This window comes from Anomalospiza imberbis, chromosome 3 (genome assembly GCF_031753505.1).
Source record: "Anomalospiza imberbis isolate Cuckoo-Finch-1a 21T00152 chromosome 3, ASM3175350v1, whole genome shotgun sequence".
Lineage (NCBI taxonomy): Eukaryota > Metazoa > Chordata > Aves > Passeriformes > Viduidae > Anomalospiza > Anomalospiza imberbis.
In genome coordinates, this window is record NC_089683.1 from 39,832,397 (window position 1) to 39,854,039 (window position 21,643).

Consider the following 21,643-nt stretch of genomic DNA (forward strand, 5'->3'; position numbering starts at 1 on the left):
GTAAGTGTGGCATTTACTTTCTTCCTTTGGATTTGGAAGTTAATTTTGAAGGCTACAGAAAAAAATTCAAAGTTTTCAGTACCCTTAATCTTTCAGATAAAGTCAGTTTGCTTCATCTACACATTAACTCACCTGCTGCTCTTTTATTTTCACTTCAGATCTGTGTCAGGCTTTCAGATAAGCATATCAAGATAGGCTATTTGGTTTATTTTCACCCATGTGGAATTTCTGACATAAAAGTTGTATAAAAATCCTTTTTGAAGGAAATTTGACATTGTAATACAGTTTAGTACCTGGCCTAGATGTTTGGCCCTGTCTTGGAATTCTAAAGTCATTCTCCTCTCATGCCATTAGTGATAATATTATTTGTAAATTGTCATTGAGAGGTTTTTTTAATTTACCAATGTGAAGAGCCACTTGTATTGGAAGATATGACTTAGATATATAAGGAAGCAAGTAAAGAAGTTGAGATAGCTTTTGTTGATGGCTTTAATGAGCAGGCAGTATATTGTACTTTGAGTTATTCTTAAGGGTGAATTTCACAGTGTCATATGTTTAGAAAAATTAACTTCTTATTATGTCCATACAGATTAGCCATTTTCTCACTGTTACCACAGGTTTGCCTCAGATTGTGTTTTGCCATGGTGTATCATACCAGTGGGGCAGCTTGGACTGAATTAAAATTTGCTGGGCTTTTTGTTAGTAGCATCATGCAAAGGTAGAAAGTTTTAACAATCTCAGGGCACTCATGGACTAGTTTAATTGGTCTACAGAAAAAGTAATTAAATATTTTGTGCACAATAATCTGTACTTAATTCCAAATCTGTTCAAATATGTTTCATGTACTAAAAGTGTGTTTTAACTTTTCTTGAAGGTCGAGTTAACATTGTTGACTTACAACAGGTAACTTTAGTAATAAAAACTTTATACTTCTTTCTTTTCTTCACCATGTATAGTGTGAATATGGAGTTCATTAGTTATACTCCAGCTAAGTTATTTTGTTAAAACAGAACAAACTTTATGAAGAGCTGGTAGCTCATGTCAGGATACTGCAGATTACTTAATCTGTCCATTTATTGCTTGATTGAAACCTCTCTGCTTAGTGATAATCTAGGACTTCTGAAATCACTACTGATATATACAGTTTTTGTTATGAACTCTTTCTTTGTAAACTAAGGAGTGCAGACAGAAAAGAAATATGTTATCCATTTAAATTTAAAGCTGCAGGAGCATGCATAATTAACTTTGCATGCCTCTTTGAGTCTACCTTCTTCCTTCATTATTCTTTGTCTCCACTAATCTTTGTCCTGCAGTAGTCTTCCTCTGTGGCTAATTTTTCCTTCAGGCTTGAACAAAATTTCTTGGAAACAGAAAACCTTTCTGAAAGCCAGTTTCCTATTTTGTCTTACTGCTTTCTGATATTTTTTTATTATTATTTAGGTTTCTTTTAACTTTGTAACAGTTGCAAAGAGAGGTTTTTTACCCTAAAGGATTGCTGCTTTATTCCAAAACACAGATCAAGTGTGTTTGTATGCAATAGTATAAAAAAATTAGAGCAGCTTTCCTCAAGATATAGGAATGTGTAACTAATATCTCAATGTTTTAGAATTATTTTCAATTTAAAGTTCTGATAAGAGGTGTTTTTTTTAGGTAATAAATGTGGATCTTCTGCACATTGAAAACAGAGCTAATGACATTGTTAAATCTGAAAAAGGTATTCAGCTTGTACTGGGACAGCTTATAAATGAGTGAGTACCTTCAGGAGCAATATGTATAATTCATACCGTGTTTATTTTTTAAAACGCAGACTAAAAATAATATCCAACTTTTGTTGCTTCTGAAGTGAAATAAGTTTTTCTTGGCTGATCTTAGAGCTGCTTGGTGGTGATCAGTGCTACTTTTGGCAGGTGAGACCTATCTCAGCAAAGCATCCAATGAATCCACGGTGTCAAGGCCCTATTGAACATCTGTGTTCAGTGTCCTGCGTTTAAGAGGCTGCATTTCTTACCCAGTGTCTTCATGTACAGCAGCCAGATCTCATTTGCTCTCTGGCTTTGCTGTTTGCCTCAGCTATTGACAAATCTTCTACCTCTTGTTTTACCTCACAAGCCTAAGGTGTTTGACGTAGTTATTTCAAGGCTTCCAGCACACTAACAACCACTGAAGTAGTACTCTTATGAGGTTGTCCTTTTTATTGTTTGAGCTTCAGGATCTGTTCTTGTCAAAGAATATGAAGTACCTGGCTCTCTTCAAATAGTTAAGACCTGTCTCACTTACTTAAGCTGTTTCCCAATTTTCATTGACATAATGTTTTCTTCTTTCTCTTGCTTGAAATTTTCATACAAGTAGATAAATGCCCCATCTTAATAATAGCTACCTGCTTAGCAGGCTTTTTTAAAAAAACACACATTTTCACTTACACTGTTCTCCTTTATTTGTTTAAAATAACTTTTAGTTTATTTTTGCAAAGATGTAACAGGAAGAGGTATATTAAAAGAGGTCACTTATTCAGGATGTCATCTTGAGGTTGAGTTTGAATGTCACATTTAACATTTTGTATTTTCTTTTTCTCGTTTTTACTAAAGGAGTTATCTGGATCAGTTAGCAGAAGAAATAAATGATAAACTACAGGAAACTGGCCAGGTGACAATATCAGAACTCTGCAAGGCATATGACCTTCCAGGAGACTTCCTGATACAGGTAATGAAAGCCACCAACCTGGCAAATGCAGGATTGGTTGGATTGGTTGTTCTTTCTTTATCTTTGCAATATCCTTGGCTTTAAGTCACTGTTTTGTACAAAATTAATACCAAGGTTAAATCCTAGTTTTCGTGGTACATCTGCAAACTATACTTCTGTTTTCTGCAAAGTTTTCTGTCATTAGATACCCATATATCTGATGGAAGAAGGCATGCTCAATTCTTCTTTTTACAGGCATTATCCAGGCGTTTGGGCAGAATTATTCACGGACAGCTAGACCAGGAAAACCGTGGGGTGATTTTTACAGAAGCCTTTGTGTCCCGCCATCGAGCACGTATTCGTGGGCTTTTCACTGCGATTACTCGGTAAATTGCAATGCCTGCAACCACATACTAAAATATTTTTGCTACAGGTCTTTATGGGCCAGATTCACTTGTGATTGAAAAAGAAAAGAAAAAAAAAAGACCTATGGATAGATTTCCCTATGTGTAGTTCAGTTCCTGGGACCAATTCTCAGTTATGTTAGACTCACTCATTAGAAATGGGGACTCTCTTTTGAAAAACAAAGTAAGTATAACAATATACCCTATACAACATAAGTTAGTGTTTTGGCTGAAGAAAATGTTACTCTATAGTTTTTTTGTTACTTTGTAGAATATCTGTTCTCTTGTCACTCCACTGCTCCTTAGTCAGTTACATATTGATGTGGTCACTACATGTGATTACAGATAAGTTTTTCTTTATTAAATCAATAACTTTTTGTGTCACTGCATAGGAAGAGGAAAACTTAACAAAGCAGAAGTTTCCTTATAATAATTATCATAGCTTTTGTGTTACCACTTCACAGTAATTCAGAATTAAACACTTGTAAGCTATTTTAAACATCAGTGTAGTACCCTGAGGCTATGTTCACCTATAGTAACCTCTGGATTCATTTCTGAATTTTCCACATAAGTTTCATATAATTAATTTATATTGTTTTGTTTTTCTTTTTTTTTTTCCCAAGGCCTACACCTGTAAGTAGCTTGATCACTCGCTATGGATTTCAAGAACATTTACTTTACTGTGAGTTTCATTCAGAATATTTTGTGTGTTTGTTAGGAAATCCATTCTTCTTTATTAAAAGTGTGCTTTCAAAAAAGCTTTTTAGCACATAGCCTTAATTCTGAAATACAGAACAGTGTGTTTCTCTTTAGTGTAGAAAGTATTAAACCCTTTGTGCTATCCATAACTGAAGGGATGTTCACTGTATCCAAAGCAATGAAAATATTTGTTGACAAGATGCCTCTGGGGGCAGAATGATGCAAGAAGTACAGTACTTATTTATTCATCTCTTTAATTATTTGCCCTTAGCAACTGGCAGTTTTATCAGTGAAGCACACAAAAGGGGACAGATTTTATGTAGCCAAATGGCATTAATTGCTCAGGATTTTTTTTACTGACTTTTTTCTGTGATAATGGAGGCTAAGCTTTTGTTACACTCTTAGTTAAATTACTTTGTATGCTGAGAGATAAAACATATCCTTAAACTGTTTGCTTTTATTCCCATAGTTCCTTTTCTAAATAGAAATGCATAAAGAATCCCTATTCAGCTGCTGAAATCTTTAGGCTCTACTTGTTTGTCACTTTGTGTGCCCTCTCCTATCTCTCAAAAATGCTGCTTCAAGCATCGTTAAGTCTTCTGTGCTGGATGACCAAGTGCTGCTGGTCTTTTAAAATCCTTTAATCTTTTTCTATCTCTTCTCATGAACCTTAATGCTTCTCTTTCAGGGCATTGCTCACTTAGCTCCACTGTAGTATCTCTCTGCTTATCCTGTTGTTCTCTGCCACAAGCTTATTCATTAAAAATTTAAATTCTAGCACTTAAATAAAATCACATAAGCACTCTACTTTCGCATGATCAATTTAAAATTTCCTTTTTTTTTTCTTTTATGTGCCATCCAAGTTTTCATAGATTAAAGAGATAATCTGTGAAATTGAATTATAATAATGTCTCAAGAGCCAGCAAATTTCAGTATTTGTTTACAGTCTATTTGAGATGACTCTTCCAAGTAAATCATCGTGCTTTGATGATGTACAGTGTTAATTTGAGTTGAAATTCTGGTATTTTCCTGACACCAGTGAGCATCACAATAGATACTTCTAGTACTTCCATGGGATTTTTTTAGTGAGTTTGTTCATCCTTTAGTTTTTCTTACTTTCTTTCATTACCACTGCAGTTTCTAAGTTTCAAAGAGCTTTTTATCTTTTTATTCACTGCCAGATTTTATTGTGTCCATTTGCTGAGATACCATTTCAATTTCACAAATGTTGGAAACTTGAAAAAAACCTTTTAATGATTTACTTTTTAGCTTTTTCTGTCACTGTTAGCAATGTGTTTAAAAGTGGTCTTCGTCAATTTTCTGTCTCTTGTAGAATAAAAATGTAAGTTCAATGTAATATTTGTATTATTTACAAACAGCTAATTATTTAATCAATACCTGGGTTTAGATAGGATAAACGTTTTTCTGTGGTTCTTTCACATAGGTGTACTGCTATTCATCTTAAGCTTTCATAAAGTTTCAATAAAAAGTAGTTTTAGAAATGAGAAACTCTTCAGGTTAAAATAATAATTACAAACCATAATGAAATCACATATGTTATTAATTTCTGGGCATTATGTTACTGGTATAGGACTGACATTGAGGGACTATCTTTGTCAGACTTTGATGGTGACCTAATAGGGCGCTACAAGCTACTTGGTCAGCTTTAAAAATAAATGAGAATTCATGGTAGTTCTACAAGGATCCTGTTGTTTTAAAACAAACTACTGTCTAGACATAATTGTAGCAGTGGTCTGTGAAATCACTGAGAGCACCTCCTATGCCCTGGACTTTTAGAACTGGCACTTGATGAAATACAGAATTTAATTGATGTCTTCATTTCACTTCTTTTCTTCTGACATCTTCTCTCTGTAAAGAATAGATTTTTTCTTTCCCTTCATGAATAGATTTTTCAACCAATTTTGTGGACTTCTAGGAAAGTCTAATTCTTTTTCCTAAAAACTTTTAATAAAAAGAAGTTGAAATTGCAAACAGAAAACCATTCTGTATTATCTGACATCTGCTTAAGTGGAATAGACACCTTGACACTATTTTCTAGGACAACTAAAATATTAGGAAGTTTAAAAAAACTAATTTTATTTCCAGAATTGGTCTTAGAAGTTCCATTCTATTTGATGTAACTGAACCATGGCAGAACATGAACTTCTGGCTCTTGTCTTAAATTACATAAAGCTGTATTTTGTTTAAATCAGTTTCTCTTTCTGCTGCATTATTTCAGTGTAAGTATTGTTCAGCTTTGCTAGTCACAGTTGTGTTCAATAGTTGCTAGCTTATAGAAGCTCCTCTACACTATGGGCATATCTGACAAAAACTATCGTGATTTGCTATGCACTGTTTCTTCTGGAACTGGGCTTTCAGGTAAATTTTCCTGCATAAATGAGTTAAACCTCTGTGTACTGTACTAAGCATGTTGAAGTGTTCATTGCTGCTTCTGTTTAATGAGGAAGAAGCCTTGCCATGTGATACCATTTAATGTCTTGTTCCAGACCAAAACTTGTCTTTTAATGAAATAGAAATGACCATAAACTGAGTATTAAAAAAAGCCATCTGGTAAAGCTCTGAAAATCAGCAGAGTTAGCAGTTGATGTCACTGGTTTTTTTTAAATATATCTCTTGTATTTCAAAAAGGTAGAAGCAGATCATAGGAGGCAAATCAGATATTCCTATGCAGCTTAAATGGATTTTAAAAGTCATATTTAGTATTGAGAAGTCCTTAGTACTTTGGTACTACCAGTTACCAATATGTTTTTTGTCAGCAGTATTTGTGTATTCTCAAGAGGTTATTTTAGGCAACTGTGTTATGCAGTTTAGATAATGACTTTTCATGTAATTTTCTGGATTCAGATCTTTTTTTTTTTCCATTTTGGTTAACATGCAAGCAGTGAAATCAAAGAGAAATTATTAATAAAATGCTAGTATATTTTACTCTTCTGTCCAGAGAAAGATTATTCTATGTCTGCATTTTTTAAATTAAAAGCTAAAAGTGACTAGGTATATGTTCAATAAAAAACATTTTGATCCTGCCATTGTGGCTCACTGTTTGGAAACATTGTCTGATTTCCAGAGCTTTTGTGAAGAAATTCTCCTAAGTGTTAAAAATAATTGATAGAGCTTGGCAGTGTTTCACTAGAACAAGCACAAACTGATTGGTGGAAAGAAAGAAGAAACAAGCCAGGGAAAATAATTACTATCTTTTGATTAATGAATATACTAACTTAGGAAACATCTCTTTGTTTATTTTCCTCTTGTAGCTTTGCTAGAAGAACTTGTTAATGCTAGTCGTCTAAAAGGCACCGTGATTGGTGGGAGACAGGATAAGGCTGTGTTTGTTCCAGACATCTATTCCAGAACACAGAACAAATGGGTGGATTCCTTTTTCAAGCAGAATGGTTACTTAGGTAATTAATCTACATTCTCATAGATAAAATGGCTTTCTAAAACCAGTGTAGGTAATTGGTCTTATCTTAATATAGCTAGTGCTTAGGGTGAAGGCTTACAAGGAGAAGTGGAAATCTACGCAGTGCTAGTACTCCTTTGCTAAAAGACCATCTTGCTCATAATGATGTGTGTTCCTTTATCACAATGAACTGTATTTCAGCAGAGAGGACCATACTGCTAAACAGTAACTATTTCTCATAATTACAAATGCTGTTTTTGTTACTGCTCTGAAGACATTGATTAGCCTATTCATTGTCGGCTTTTCAGATCATTGCAGCTGAAGTTTCAGACCAAATGTCCAGATTACAACCAAAATTTGGCTGCTAATAGTCCAAACATGCAGTGCTCAGGAAGAATTTTTTTCCCAAAACAATATCTGTAGAACTGGAGTGAGTAGCACTAGTGTCCTGGTTTGAATCCAGACATTTCTATCTATGCTGAGTGATGCTGGATTATGGTGTTTTGAAATGCCACAAGCTGTGGGAAAATCTGGATCTGAATAAAGAGAGGAATGTGCCCTTATGGTCCCAAAGGGCCAAGCCCTAAGTAGCAGTTATTCTTGCAGATTGAAAAGGTTCACTATAACTTAAAATGACCGTATTGTTACTGTAATACTTCTTGACTGATGGAGTGTCTGTCAGTCTTTGAATGTTTTCCCCACATCTTAAGTATAAACTACTAAATAGTTGAAAAGAAAAAACTGTATGTATTGTAAATATTTTTCATGCTATATTAGAATACTTTGGAAAGATATGACTGCAAATATAAACTTAATGGTATAAGAATCCAAAAAAACCCAATTTGCTAAGTTCAGATCAAAGTTACATCCATGATTTCATCTGCATACTTCTATTAACAACATTTAGATGTAGCTTGTACTGAACTAAGTTTTAGGTCAGCATTAGCTTAAGGCTGCATTTACTTGTGTAAAAATATGTGTAACACTTCATTTCCTACTTTCAAAATAAAGTCATCCCATAAGATCTTCTATGTATATGAAGGAACTAAATTTTAACAGTTATCTAACTTATTTTATAGAATTTGATGCATTGTCTAGACTTGGCATCCCTGACCCAGCAGGCTACATTAAAAAAAGATACAAGTCGGCACAACTCTTATTTCTGAGAGCAGCTTGTGTTGGTCAAGAAATTGTGGATCAAGTCGAAGCTTCTGTGGAGGAAGCCATCAGCTCTGGAAACTGGATAGATGTAGCGGTAAGCAGTCCTTTCAGTTGTTGTTGGGTTTATTCTTTTTTCTTATTTTTGTGTCAAATGATACTTTATTGAAACTACACATATGTATAATGAAATTCTATGTTGTCAAAGTAGAAAATTCAGTATAATTAAAATGACAAAGGGCATTATTTGCCTTTGATTTGATCTGGATAAAAACAGGGGAAGGACATACTGGCATTCAGTTTATAGATATGTAAGACTAACTTTCATTTCAATACTAGTGCATTTCTCTACTAAAGAGCAATATATTTCTGTTGGGCCCTTTTTTTTGAGAAAATGTCTAAACTAAATGTTTACAACACTTTTGGTGAGCAGAGGGATCTTAGCCACTTTGTCCTAAGTCCTGATTTTAGTCCTTACAGCACTACCTTTGTTGCTCTTAAGTGCTGCTGTTGTTCTGTGCTTGGTGATGCTTTGTAGCTGTTGAACTTCATTTTGAAAAAGTTGCCATGCATTTGCCCAGAGGTAACACATATTTCTAGAGCAATGTGGGTTTGCCGTGTTAGATTTAAAATAGTGTGTACTCTTAAATTACTAGCTTAATTTGAAAAGTACAATGCTTTTTAAATAGTTAGCAGATGTCAAAAGGCCTGTGTCTATTCTGTTTATCCACTTACAAAGCTGTTGTATTTTAATTTTCTTTGCCCTAGACTCTTCTGCCCAGCTCATTGTCAGTAGAAGATGTTGGGATTTTGCTCCAGCAAGTGATGAGATCTTTAAACAAAAGCTCTTCAGGTTTAGTCTTCAATGACACCATTGCAGTCAGTGAGAAATTTCTAAGCAGCTGTGCTGACCTCTTTTCTGATCTGATGCAGCAGAAAGCAGAAAAGGTACAGTAGGTTTTTTATTGGTAAAGATGCAGTGCACATTGAGTGTTAGAGTAAAGCTCATGGGACTTTGCAGTCACTGTTACGGTTTCTGTACATCTCATCTGAACTACAACTAGTGAAGAAGCAAGACAAATGAACAGCAGGTTTCTGTATTTAATGGGTGTAATTTATATTCTGGTGCACTGAGGAAGTCCAGTCTCATGTGTTGCGCTTGGAAAACATGATGTTTTATTTGTGTACTTGAAAATGGCCATATGGCTTAAATGTTTCTTCCATTGCTGTGTATATGTTTTTGCTATGATGTGCATGTTCTTCATTTTAGGAAATTAAAAACAACCCTGTTAATTTAATCACTGAAGAAGATTTAAAACAGGCTTCTTGTTTAGAGTACTCATATGCTAATAAAAAAGACAAAAAGGATGAAAGAAGAAAGAAAGCAACAGGTAAAACATCAATATTCAGCTTAAGCAAAAAACAAAACAAAACAAACTTGTTTTATCTTTGAAATACTCAAATATAAAGTTAGTATATTTTTTAGTCTATTACATGCTTCCAGTCCATTGCTTAAGATATTTAAGAAGTAAATCAACCACTTACCATTATACTGTGCGTGTGCATACATCTCAGCTATGCCCATGAGAACTAATTTCAGACTTAGAAATGCAGAGGAAGTACTATAAAAGTCTCTAGAGTTAGTTCAACACAAGGTAACTGTTTTTAGAAGCAAGAAATCCTGTGTTCATTTATTATTTTATACAGTGTGATCACATAAGACTGAATAAAACCAGTATTAGCTCAGGGACCTCTGTACCATGTTTTATTACACAGTGTAGATAAAATTTTAGTCTCCATTTCTCAGGGGTCCAGGAAAATTAATATGTTTCTTCTTATTAGCCTTGAGATGTTAATTCCAAAATAACTTTGTCTAAATTGAGAATGAGTTTTTGGGGGTTTTTTTGAAGAATACTTGTCATCTTTTCTGAGAAAACCATGCCATAGAATTTTCTGGTTTTGCACATGGAACAGTTACTTGGAGAGTAAGACAGTTTACTTTGAGGTATATTCTGGATTAAATTAATCCCAAACTTTACTCCATTTGTGTGGTGACTGTTTGGAATAGATTTCAGTTGAAGGAAGAATAAAAAATGTGAGGACTTAACCCTTGAAATCTTTCTGATTTTTAAGACAGTATTCAGTCTGAAGACTGTGAATCCTAAAAATTTTATGTGGCTCTTGTGCTGCTACAACACAGTTGAGCAATCTATATTGAACTCACTTGCAGAGTGTTACTGTGCTACTGAAAGTGAGACAATTAGAGCACTGATGCATCTGGCTTGATTGAATATACTCATCTGCAAAGTAAAACATTCTACTCGTAAAAAAAAAAAACATGAATAGGCCTGAGTTGACATGGAAATTAAACTTATTCTTGGCACAAGAGATGGCAGATTTTTCTAGGCCATAGCTAAGGCAGAGAAGCATGGCTCTTTAATGGAACTGTCATAATAGAAAGACTTTGGTTTCCAGCCCTCTGAGGAGTGAGACTCTACTGAGCCTGTACTGCTTGTCTAGACAAATTCATACCCACAGGTAACATGCTGCACCATCAGCAAGCACTACCTTGAAATGTTTTATTATGGATTGTTATGTGCATTACCTAAAAACACCCCAACATAACAGTTTTATGTAATGTAATTATTGTAATGCAGTCACATTTCAAATAAGTTTGGGAAAAGCACTATTTTTTTTGGCTGTTCCTGCAAAGTAATGCTTAAAAATCCATCAATGGCATGTAACAGATGCAGTTAGCTTTTTAGGTAAGAGCACCATGTCCTTGTGTTTCCTTTCTTTAAACAACAGTAGTTACATAATGTAGTTACTTCAAACCTTGGACCATATTTAAATGGAAAAAACACCCAATTTCTCAAGGCATAGTGTATATATGTATGGCACCATGGAGTTTAAATTTCTTCCAAGTGAAAAAATACCAGAAGATGCTGTGAAAAAGGGAACAAAGAGCAGAACAGCTTGCCTTGTGGAGAGGGACTGTATAGCAAGTTGAGATTCTCTCTGCAGTTGCATACCTTGATTGCAGGACTTCTGAACAAAGTAATTTGTTATATGTGTCAGAACTGGAACATCCCATTGCTCTATAGTCGTCTAGGAAAAGTCAAAAAAGATTGAGTGCTCTACTTAATTGAATATGTGCTTCCAATTATATTTTGAGTAAATAGGTATATTTGTGTATATAGTGTAGGATTCTTTCTCTGAAAATTCACGAAGTTACATTATCTAAAATAGTTTTTATAAAGTCAGTTATCTAGCATCATTGAATAAAAATGCTAAATGCTTACTAAGATGCTATTTTCAGCTGACAGAAAATCCTCCACTACATTGTGGACTCTGGTATCTCATCTGTTTTTAGCTGGAGCAAGATACTACTCTTTTTTTTTCTTTTTTATTATATGTGCACTTGATATTAGTGTTTGTGTTTATTAATTACATTAGCTTTTACAAAGCTTTGCATCAGTTGCTTTTTTTTCATAAGAATGAAACTTATGGCCCTAAGATTCTGAAATACGTGTTCTAAGTTATGTTTAGAATCAAGTTGTGGTTTTCAATCCAGCATTAACAAGTAACATAGATAAATTACCATGGTATTGTAAACTTTTTAAGTGCTACAACTTTCCTGTGTACTAAGCAAGTAATTCCCCACCAGAGGGCAGTGGAAGCGTGAGAGGCGGAGGTGGTGGGAATGCCAGAGAGATAAAGATTAAGAAAGCCAAGAAGAAAGGAAGAAGGGATGCTGACAGCGATGAAGAGTCACAAGGGACTGCCACAGGTTTATCATTTTATTTTAGGCACTATCTATTCATATCTATTCAACAAGTTTTACTACTTGCTTTTTTTTTCTACATGTCTGTTCTTCCCCCACTATTTAGATAAGGTTAGCTAAAATGTCAAAATGAGGAGAACACTATGTACTTAAAATTGTATCTGTGGGTCTGATGTTGCTATTTAAATTAAATGGACATTAAATTTTCACTGAACAGTATAACTCAGTCTTTAAAAAACAAATTTAAGTCAAGGAAATAATACCATTTTATATTTATTCTTTTATTTTATGTAGGAAATGCTGTAGAATTTGGGGTGAATGTTGCGCTTGATTTTGTAATGCCTGCTGCTTAGTGTATGATAAATGAATGGCCTGAATTAACAAATCATAGCAATCAGACAGTCTTTCTCTTCATAGGAATAAAATATACAGTCAAAACTAATGTTTGATAGTTTTAATGTCACTCCTTATTTGTGCCTATTTCTCTACCTTCACTATTAAAAGGACCATGAATGGCTTGCTAAGTAAAAGCCAGCACTGTTAGATTTAGAGCAAACAGTGGTTGCCAATGAAGCAGTTGTGTTCTTTCATTTGTTCAATGGAGAACCAGAAATGTGTGCTTCCATTTTATATGTAGGGTCCAGACTTTCAATACTGACTGAAAAATACTTTGAAGCATGATATTTGACGTGTGAAATACAGTGTAGTAATTTTGTTTGATACTGTTCTCACAGAGTGATGTAATTCAAATATAAATGGAATTATTTTTCAGGACTACTCAGTTACTGAGTAAAACAATGTTCAGTCACTTTTGGGTTTTGGTGTAGGATTTCTGTTTTGCCCTTATTGCTGCTTGTATTGTTGTGCTATAATAAGTAGCTTGAACCACGATCTCAAGGTAAACTCAGATGAAACCATTCAAATGTAAATAAGATCCTTTTTAAAACCTGATTTAACCTCCCATTTCACTTGTTTATAAGCCTTGTATGTTCGTTACTGCCATGGCACCACAAGGAACATCATTGGTCTCCATACTTATACACACAATAAGCCTGTTTTAAGATGCATTTGGAACATGTCCTTTTCTGGTAGTCTGTCATCATTCTGATCTCATTCTTACATGTAAAAATTCTACAACACCCAGGAAAAGTTCATGTTTTGTGCAAAACCTAAATACATATGCACTAAACTGTATGCATGTAAGTTGCTTTTATTACTGGAACACCTTGTCTGGTTTAATTTATCATGTTTCAGATTTTATACTGTAACCTCAATAACTGTGTTTCATTATTGTGTATCTCACTAAATGGAATTTAAAAAAATAAAAACAATAGCATTATGAAATCCTTCGAGTAGGAACACTCTATTCAGTTTTGGCACTTTAAGTTCTACTTGGTCTTGGTGGCATTATGGTTTCTAGACTCATGGGCCAAGCAGACTGAAAAAAAAAATCACCAAAAATGCATATCCTCATACACTACTTCAGTTGTCTCTTACAGAAACTTCTAAGTGATGAAAAGAGACATTTTATCAGTTTTTTCTAGTGTAAAATTCAACTGTCATGTATAATCATCCTGGTTTTTCCAGTGTTGATAAGCATTTTTTCTGTGGTGTTTGGATTTTGAGGCTTTCCAGTATCTCATGCCACAGAGTAATTGCAGCAATACTAAATGGAATGTTTTCTCAGTGAGTGTTTTTATGGCCACTACAGGTAGGAATAAGAAACTGGAGTTTTCTTTCATGTCACAAGAGGAAATTGAGGATGTTTTAAAGACCCACATGCAGGATTGCCCTGAAGAGTTTATTACAGAAATTGCTGAACATCTAAGAAGGTAATTTCTATAATTCAGCTGGAGTTAGAAAATTTGTGATTCACTTCAGATGAATCTACACTTCAGTCTGTGTTCTTACTTAGAAAAGAGTGCTTTTTTGATAGACATGAAGCACAATATTCTTTTTCTGTACAGCTTTGTGTTACACATGTTATGTGTAAAAAGCTGTGCTGACACAGGAATGTGCTTCTGCTTAGCAGTACATGGTCCTGCAAGCTCATAATCAGCTTCATGGGTGTATTCCACCCCCCCACCCCTTACAACCATCCATGATGGAATTTCATGAGTCCAATTTTCTGGACAGCCTTTGGTGTTTGTTCATGTTTCCTGGCATCTCTGTCTCCATTGATACCCATGAGAGCTGGGTAGTAAGTTATGTCAGCAAACTGAGCTATGCAAAGATTAATAACTTCTTTTAAAAGATGTTCTGTACCAAAGAGAATGTGAATATGTATGTTCAGAGCAAAAGGAACATAAGACTGTAATAGCTAAGCTTGAATAAACCTGGAGTGCCGTAGTTACTGCATCTTTAGAAATTTGTCCAGAGGCTCCTGAAAGTTTGTGAATAGCATTGCTTCTGGAAATCCTTTTATCTTTCACCTTATTTCCATTGAGGAGTTGTGAAGAGCTAAAACCTTGGCATTCATTTGTATACCATACATACTATAACATTAGACTATCTGCCATTAAGTATATTTTAATTTCCTCGTGGATTTTTTTTCTGATTATCATAATTTGCTTTTTCTGTATTCATAGAATAGCATTCATGTCCCCATCAGTTACTACATAATGAGGTTGCTTTCTCTGTGTCTGATATATTTGAGAAAACCTTGTACAGTTTCACACTTTGCTCAATGTTTTCTCCTTTCTTCTTTCCTGTTTTAAGATCTTTGACAAAAACTTACCAGGAAGTTGTGCGTTCCGTTTTTACATCTTCAGCATCTTCCTCTGGAGCCAACAGAAGACAGGCTATGAAGGACTTGCAGGAGGAATTCTCAAACCTGTACAACAACATTCGGTTATTTGAAAAGGGAGCAAAGCATTTCACAGGTACAAAATACATACTTTGAAAAATGATTATGCTCCTTCAAGGATGTTAAATTTATTCCGGAATCTACATTAAAGGTCAGACAGGCCAAGAGTTTAAAAAGGAAAATCTAGAAAGAAAAAACTAGAGATGTGTTTAGTATGCCTAATACTGCCTTTATGCTGAAGTGCATAGCTTTGCACAGTAATTGAAATACATTCTTTTTATTTCATATCCATATTCTGTTATATCTTATGTTAAGGTAACTGTGTTCTTGTCTTTCCTTCCTAAGTGTTTGCATTCCTTCCAGTTTTTCACTTTCCAGATGAAAAAAAAAGGAAAATATTAGTAAGCTCATTTTATTCTGTCAGCTGTCCACTAATGAAAAAATTAAATACCACCTGATTCTAAGAAGCTGCTGTTTAAACCTCATAGGTTTGATGCTGAAAGGAGCTGCTGCTTGAGAATAGTCTGTCAGATTTGTTTTGCAGAGGGTTATTCTGTAAGGTGTGGCAGAAAAGTTAGCATTAGGAAAATACTGTAGACATTTCCAAGATTCTCTGCTGTAATCATCTTTTTCCTGGAATTTTCTCTGTGGAAATCTAGCAGAAGGAAACACCAGCAAAACAACGTGATATTCCTGTATTTTGGAATTTATATAATTATTTCCCATTAGCCTTTGTTCTTGGACATGTATTCTGTAGCCTCTTTTTTTTTTCCAAATTCTAGTATTTCAACCTTAAAAGCCACATGGCTGTTCTTCTATTTAACTGCTTGTCCTGCAGAATTTTCCTTTGTATACTCTTGACTTGATCAATGGCAGTGGTTCAGGAGGATTGTACAAGGTTGTTTACTGCTTATACAGATACATCTTTGAAATACTAGCAAGGCATTAAAATGCTCTTACAGACCTGAAAGCTCAGGTCTGAGCTTTTTCACTGAACAACATTCCATAAGAATGTCACAGCACATGAGGGATGTTATCTTCATGTGTCCAGGTAACTTTCTCATAGTACTCATGGTTGAGTCCACAGGTAGGAAGGTGCTGCGATGACATCATAGGAATCAGATAACTATAATAAATTACTTTAATCACTTATTTGTTTTAACAGATGATACTCAGACTAACCTTGCCAAACACCTGTTGAAGACTCTGTGTACAGACATTACAAATCTGGTTTTCAACTTCTTGGCATCTGAGTCAATGATGACAACAGAAAATTACTCTACAATCACAAGTGAGGTACAGAAATAAAAGTTGCTTTTTAGAGGTCTCAAGTAGATCAGTGATGTTTGTTCAATAAGCAGTTGCTTCACTTGAAATATGCCTACATCTAAAAAGATTATTAATATTACAGATTATTTATATTCTTGTTCCATACAGGGCAGAATCAAGATTTTAGGTAAACTGCCAGAAGATACTAAAGGTCCTTTAACTAAACTGCATACTTCTCTGAATGGCAAGGTAAAAATCAAGTTCAGATTTTCTGGTTTGCTGATATAATGCTAATAAATAGCTGAAACACATAGAGTAGTACGTAACCACTGCTGCTGTGAAGGTTGAAGGCAAAATAATATTTTGTATTTGTGTAAGGCAGTGAGAGAAAGTGTGGTTTTGTATCTGTGAATTTTCAGAGATGAAAAGGTGGTCTTAGATTTTGATACTGATAGTCACCTTTGGCTCCTTGCTGCCATTTGGAATCCAGTGTGCCTTTCATGGGCAGGTGAGAAGAGTGAAAACTGAGCGAGAATCTCCAGTTGTTGATGTTTCTTGTACTTTGTTCCCAGAGTTCTTCCATGTATTTCTTAACTAGTAAACTTATGGATATTTAAAAAAACCCTCAAACGTTCAGATTATGGCAGTGTAGCTAGAAGGAGAGTTATTTATTAATTATTTTATGCAAAAGGCCATATTGAGGTGTTTCTTACTAAAAAATATATCTGTAAATAATTGCAGAACATGTATTCATTTTTAATATTATTTGCAAGACTAATTAATTACAGTGTGGGTTAGTATTTAAGTATATGAACTGTTGTAAGATGAACAAAGATAATTTCTACTAAATACATGTTACTTTCTCTTTTCTTCTATAGTTTATTTCAAGTGTATTCAGTCATCTTTTGTGTGATTAATTGTGAACAATAGTTAAACTTTTTTATAATCTGCAAACACAGATTAAATATTTCTATTATTTTTAAAAGAGTATAGAAGATTTTCTTTCATGCCTTGACTCTGCAGTGGATATTTGTGGTGTTATGGTGAAAAAAGGAGACAAAAAGAAAGAAAGGTACCTTAATTTTATTTATTCTATGAAATGTGCCTATATTGCTGCACAAATGTGGGATGGTTAGTATGGGAGTAGTCATACTCAGTGGGTAAGAGGCAGTCCTTCTTTCCAAACTGCTTAACTGAAAAATAGAAAGTCAAGGAGTTCTAAATCCATGGGAGAAGGAGAAGAGGAGAATTCACATTTAGCTAATTTTGTTGGCTCGCTACTTTTCTGTAATATAAGTTCCCTAGGGGTCTTTCAAAATCTGAGCTATGCCAGTGATAGTTTTTTGTTTTTTTTTTTTTCAATTAACATTTTTGGAATTCCACATAAATAAATGGTCAGAGAAGAAAATTTAAATTAATTTATGTTAAATAAGTTTTAGCATCTGTGATCAACTACTATGTGATAAAATCATAGATTCATATTTTTGTTTAATATATTCTTGTTCCTTAGGCAAGTCCTATTTCAACATAGGCAAGCTCTGACTGAACAGCTCAAAGTCACAGAAGATCCAGCTCTTGTTCTGCACCTGACATCAGTATTATTATTTCAGTTTTCAACTCACTGCATGCTTCATGCACCAGGAAGATCAGTACCACAGATCATTAATTTCCTAAGTGGCAGGATCCCTGAGGTATTATATTCTAGCTTTTTAAGGGGAAATGACCTTTATTCTATGACAGAGCATGAAAGTTGTGCCTTACATTATTTTTGTTGCATAAACCTGACACTGTTGGATTTCATGCCTGAACATTACTTTATGTGCAGGATATACAATTCCTTTGATCTGTACTGCATTGCAAATCCAACTCTTCAGGGATCTGCCATCAATTTTTTTTTAAATAAAATTAAAAATCAATCTGTTATTAGTCCTTTGACTGAACCATGAGACAGCTCTTTCTTGGGGGGTGTTATGATTCTTACAATTGAACATTTTTACATCTTTCCTCTGAGCTAGACCATGGTTACTTTTTAAACTTTCCTAATCCAGTTTTAAAGAAAGATGTACCTCTTCAAGAGCAAATACAGTGAAATTCTGTATTTTATACTGCTGAAACTGATGATGTTTACTAACTGCATTGCTTTCATGCTTCAGTCCTGTTTTTGTGGCACTTGGATGCGCTTTCAGTTTTCTGTCGCTTTGAATGTCTCTCGGAATTTAGGTTGTCAAATACTTCATTAGAAATATATTTCTGTATCACTAAATCTCTCTGCCCAGTATGGGAGAATGCTTTTTAAAAAATTACATCTTTAATTATAGGTCTGTCTACCTTTTCTGTAACATTGACATCCCCTGGGTTTGTTCTCATTTTTTGCCTTCAGGATCAGTATTCGCTGATAGTCAAATACCATGGATTAGTGGTGAAACAATTGACCAGCCAGACTAAGAAAACTGAACACGGAGACAGTGACACAAAAGATAACATGGAAGAGGAGGAAGGAGCAGAAAGCATTCGAAAAGAGCTCCAGGAAATCACTACCTCTATCAAAGATCTTGTTCTCAGACCTAGGAAATTTTCTGTAACAGAGGAATAAAACTGTTACTCAGTGCATTGGGCTTCATGATAGAGTCAGACTTTATTTTCTTTTATGCTGAAAAAAGGGACAACAGAAAATGCTTGACAGACTGTAAATTTGGCCTCTAGTAGTTTTCAAATCACAGCCAGGGAATACAGTTTCTGGGTGATGGTGGCAAATGGAATTTTGTTACTTCTACAGTGTACCTCGAAAACACATTAATGTAGATGTGGCAGAACACAGTTGTGGATGCTTTGGGTACAAAACCAGTGGATTTTTATTGGCATCCTCATGTGAGACCTCAAGAAATTACTCTTCAAATTACAGCGTATTTTGTTCCATACACACACAGGCTGATAGTTTTACTTCTCTGATTTGGATTTGTTGTGAGATAAGGATTGCATATAAGCCTGTCTATCTTAATATCAAATACTGGTTTTAAAACATATTCTGATACCTAACAGCACACCAGCAAAGGCCATCTTTACTCTGGTGTCATTATTGGATGTTTTCAGTTTCTGTTCACTGGACTGCAGCGGTAAAAACAATTTGAGTACGAGTGGATATTGATAAACTTAAGGGAAGTGACCCACTACTAATGTGAGTTTCATGAACATTCAAGTTCATGAACATCAGCACACTGATACTACCGATGTATTCTGCTAATGTCTGAAATAGCTGTTAATTTAAAACATGTAATTCAGAAAAGGTGACTCTTTTGCATTGGCATTTTGGAAGCAGATAAATCCTGTTACACTTGCCATATTGTACATGCCATGTGTTTATTCAGCAGACTTATTGAGTGCTTAGTCCAGTTCTAATAGCAGATAGAAATATTTGTTTGCATTCTGTCAGCTCTTGAGAGAACTTGTGGTGTTCTGTTTATCCTGAGTTTCTTGAAAATAATTTAGTTCATGATCTTTCTACATAAACTTCACTTACAGAAATATTGCTTCCCTCAAGTTTTTTGTGAGCCTTATTTTTACATGAACAGTACTTTATGTCTTCAGGAAAGAACAAAAATTGTGAAAAATTGAGTTCTATCACTATTAATGCCATAATTCTTGTATGGCAAATATACTTCTAAATTTATTTTTAAGAGAAGATAATTTTCAAACTTGAAATAGCTAAGTTCTATTACTTCAGTAATACCCATTGATTTAATGTATGTAGTTTCAGGGGGTTTGCATAACATCAAGGTTGAGTAATAAGAGATGAAAAACTTTCTTTTTACTAAAAATGTCATTCACCCATCCTTGCCAAAATTAGTGCTCAAAGAGGGCAAATTCTGTGCAAATTCTGTTTTCCAACAATTTTCTGTTTTCCAACAATTGACATATTCTTGTGAGCTTAATCATAAATGTATCCAAGCCTGAAATTGCAACAATTGAAAGTTAAAGAGGCCAGGTATGGAACCCCAGTAACAGAGTAACAAACGTTAAGGTAATTTTGGTGATGTAAACAATAGAATTTTACACATATTTAAAAGGCAGTAATGTTTAACAATGTTTATGCCAATGCTGATCTTTTATCAGCCATGAGGCAAGAACAGTTTGGAATTGTAAGGCAGAAGCAAAGGTAATTGTTTCTCTTTCCTTGATGGGAGGTTGTAACAGCTGACAGTAAAAGACAGTGGGGAATAAATGACAATAAATATTCAGGTTGTTGAACTTTGTTTAAGAAATAGTTTGTATACCAGGAATAAGTTTGATTTAGTGTTATTTATCCAGAATAATTAATAAGTTCCTGTAATGAATGTAAACAATTTTATATGACATTGAGCTCTTTTGTAAATAATATCCTATATGAAATTCTGTATGCAAACAAGAAATTATTTTAATAACATTAAATTATGAAGTATTTGAAGAGCATTCTGTTGACTTCAGCAGTGTTTGATCATCTTGCAACTTGCAGCTTTCAAACAGCAATAGGTAATATTAGACTTAACACATAGTTCTGAGTGTCCCTGTATTGCTGTTTGATACAGTTTTATGCTGGTATAATAATGAACTTACTACAGAATTCACTTTATCATGTGTTCAACTTGCTATATTCCAGCCTATGTTATAAGAAGGATTAAAAAAAATAGATTCTTTGAAGTAGATAAATGGAAACACTACAGTTCAGCAATATCTTCTGGCTACTGACAGAATTCAAGGAGACATGGCTGGAAAACTCCCAGTTTTTCCAATTTTTTCTTGATTTGGAAATTCAGTCTTTAGTTTATGATATAGAAGTATATCTTCTGAAAGAAAAAGAAGGAATTTTGCTAACTCACAGGTTTTTTTCCGCTCCCTAGGAGGAATTTATGTGGGAGGAAGAGTAATGTTGTCTTACAAATCAGAGGTGCAGTTCAAAAAACAAAACTGCCCTTTGGAATATCTAGGAAAATGAAAGGCACTACAAAGTATACAAATTAACACTTTTACTCTGGTTTCAAGTGTTAGTGTCAGCCACTCACCTTCACTTATGCTGTCTAAACACCACCATTATATTTTTTATGTCGTAAACTGACATGTATAGATGCATGTATGTGTCTATACACAACCACTTAAAAATGTTCTCATAACCTTGTTTGCTGCTACTGTCAGATTGGAGGGGATGCATTAGCCATAGGCAGAGTAATACCTGTCTCAGCAGCAGTCTTGCCTTCTTTTTAGATGGCAAAAGATGAATCTTGTAGTTGGTTACTTGCAGATCCGCTGGAACTGAGCAAATTGTTGCTCTGTTAGAATTTTCAACTCTTAGTTGAAACTCTTACAGCTTCTTAAAAAATTTGGTACGGGTTTCTAAATAATATCAGTGTCTTATTTTTTGTCAGCATGAATCCATCTGAGAGCTTGTTCAGATA

The 21,643-nt window shown here is 34.4% G+C and overlaps 1 protein-coding gene across 1 annotated transcript; it reads left to right on the forward strand.

The window, feature by feature from the left end:
• The first annotated feature begins 795 nt into the window (after positions 1–795).
• Positions 796–20,663, forward strand: UFL1 (UFM1 specific ligase 1). The gene is made up of 17 exons (XM_068184095.1): positions 796–903; positions 1,651–1,748; positions 2,586–2,700; positions 2,935–3,065; positions 3,707–3,765; positions 7,055–7,201; positions 8,280–8,455; positions 9,127–9,306; positions 9,629–9,749; positions 12,026–12,148; positions 13,854–13,974; positions 14,861–15,024; positions 16,114–16,244; positions 16,386–16,466; positions 17,204–17,289; positions 17,728–17,908; positions 18,598–20,663. Exons 8-17 carry the CDS (start codon positions 9,184–9,186, stop codon positions 18,808–18,810), a joined length of 1,344 nt encoding a protein of 447 aa, XP_068040196.1. The 5' UTR covers positions 796–903; positions 1,651–1,748; positions 2,586–2,700; positions 2,935–3,065; positions 3,707–3,765; positions 7,055–7,201; positions 8,280–8,455; positions 9,127–9,183; the 3' UTR covers positions 18,811–20,663.
• Positions 20,664–21,643: the final 980 nt, after the last annotated feature.

Coding starts and splice junctions, on each gene's coding strand:
- UFL1 (XM_068184095.1), top strand. CDS start 9,184: ATGAGATCTTTAAACAAAAGCTCTTCAGGTTTAGTCTTCAATGACACC. Junction 9,307..9,628: donor TGCAGCAGAAAGCAGAAAAG/GTACAGTAGGTT, acceptor TCTTCATTTTAG/GAAATTAAAAACAACCCTGT. Junction 15,025..16,113: donor GGGAGCAAAGCATTTCACAG/GTACAAAATACA, acceptor TTGTTTTAACAG/ATGATACTCAGACTAACCTT.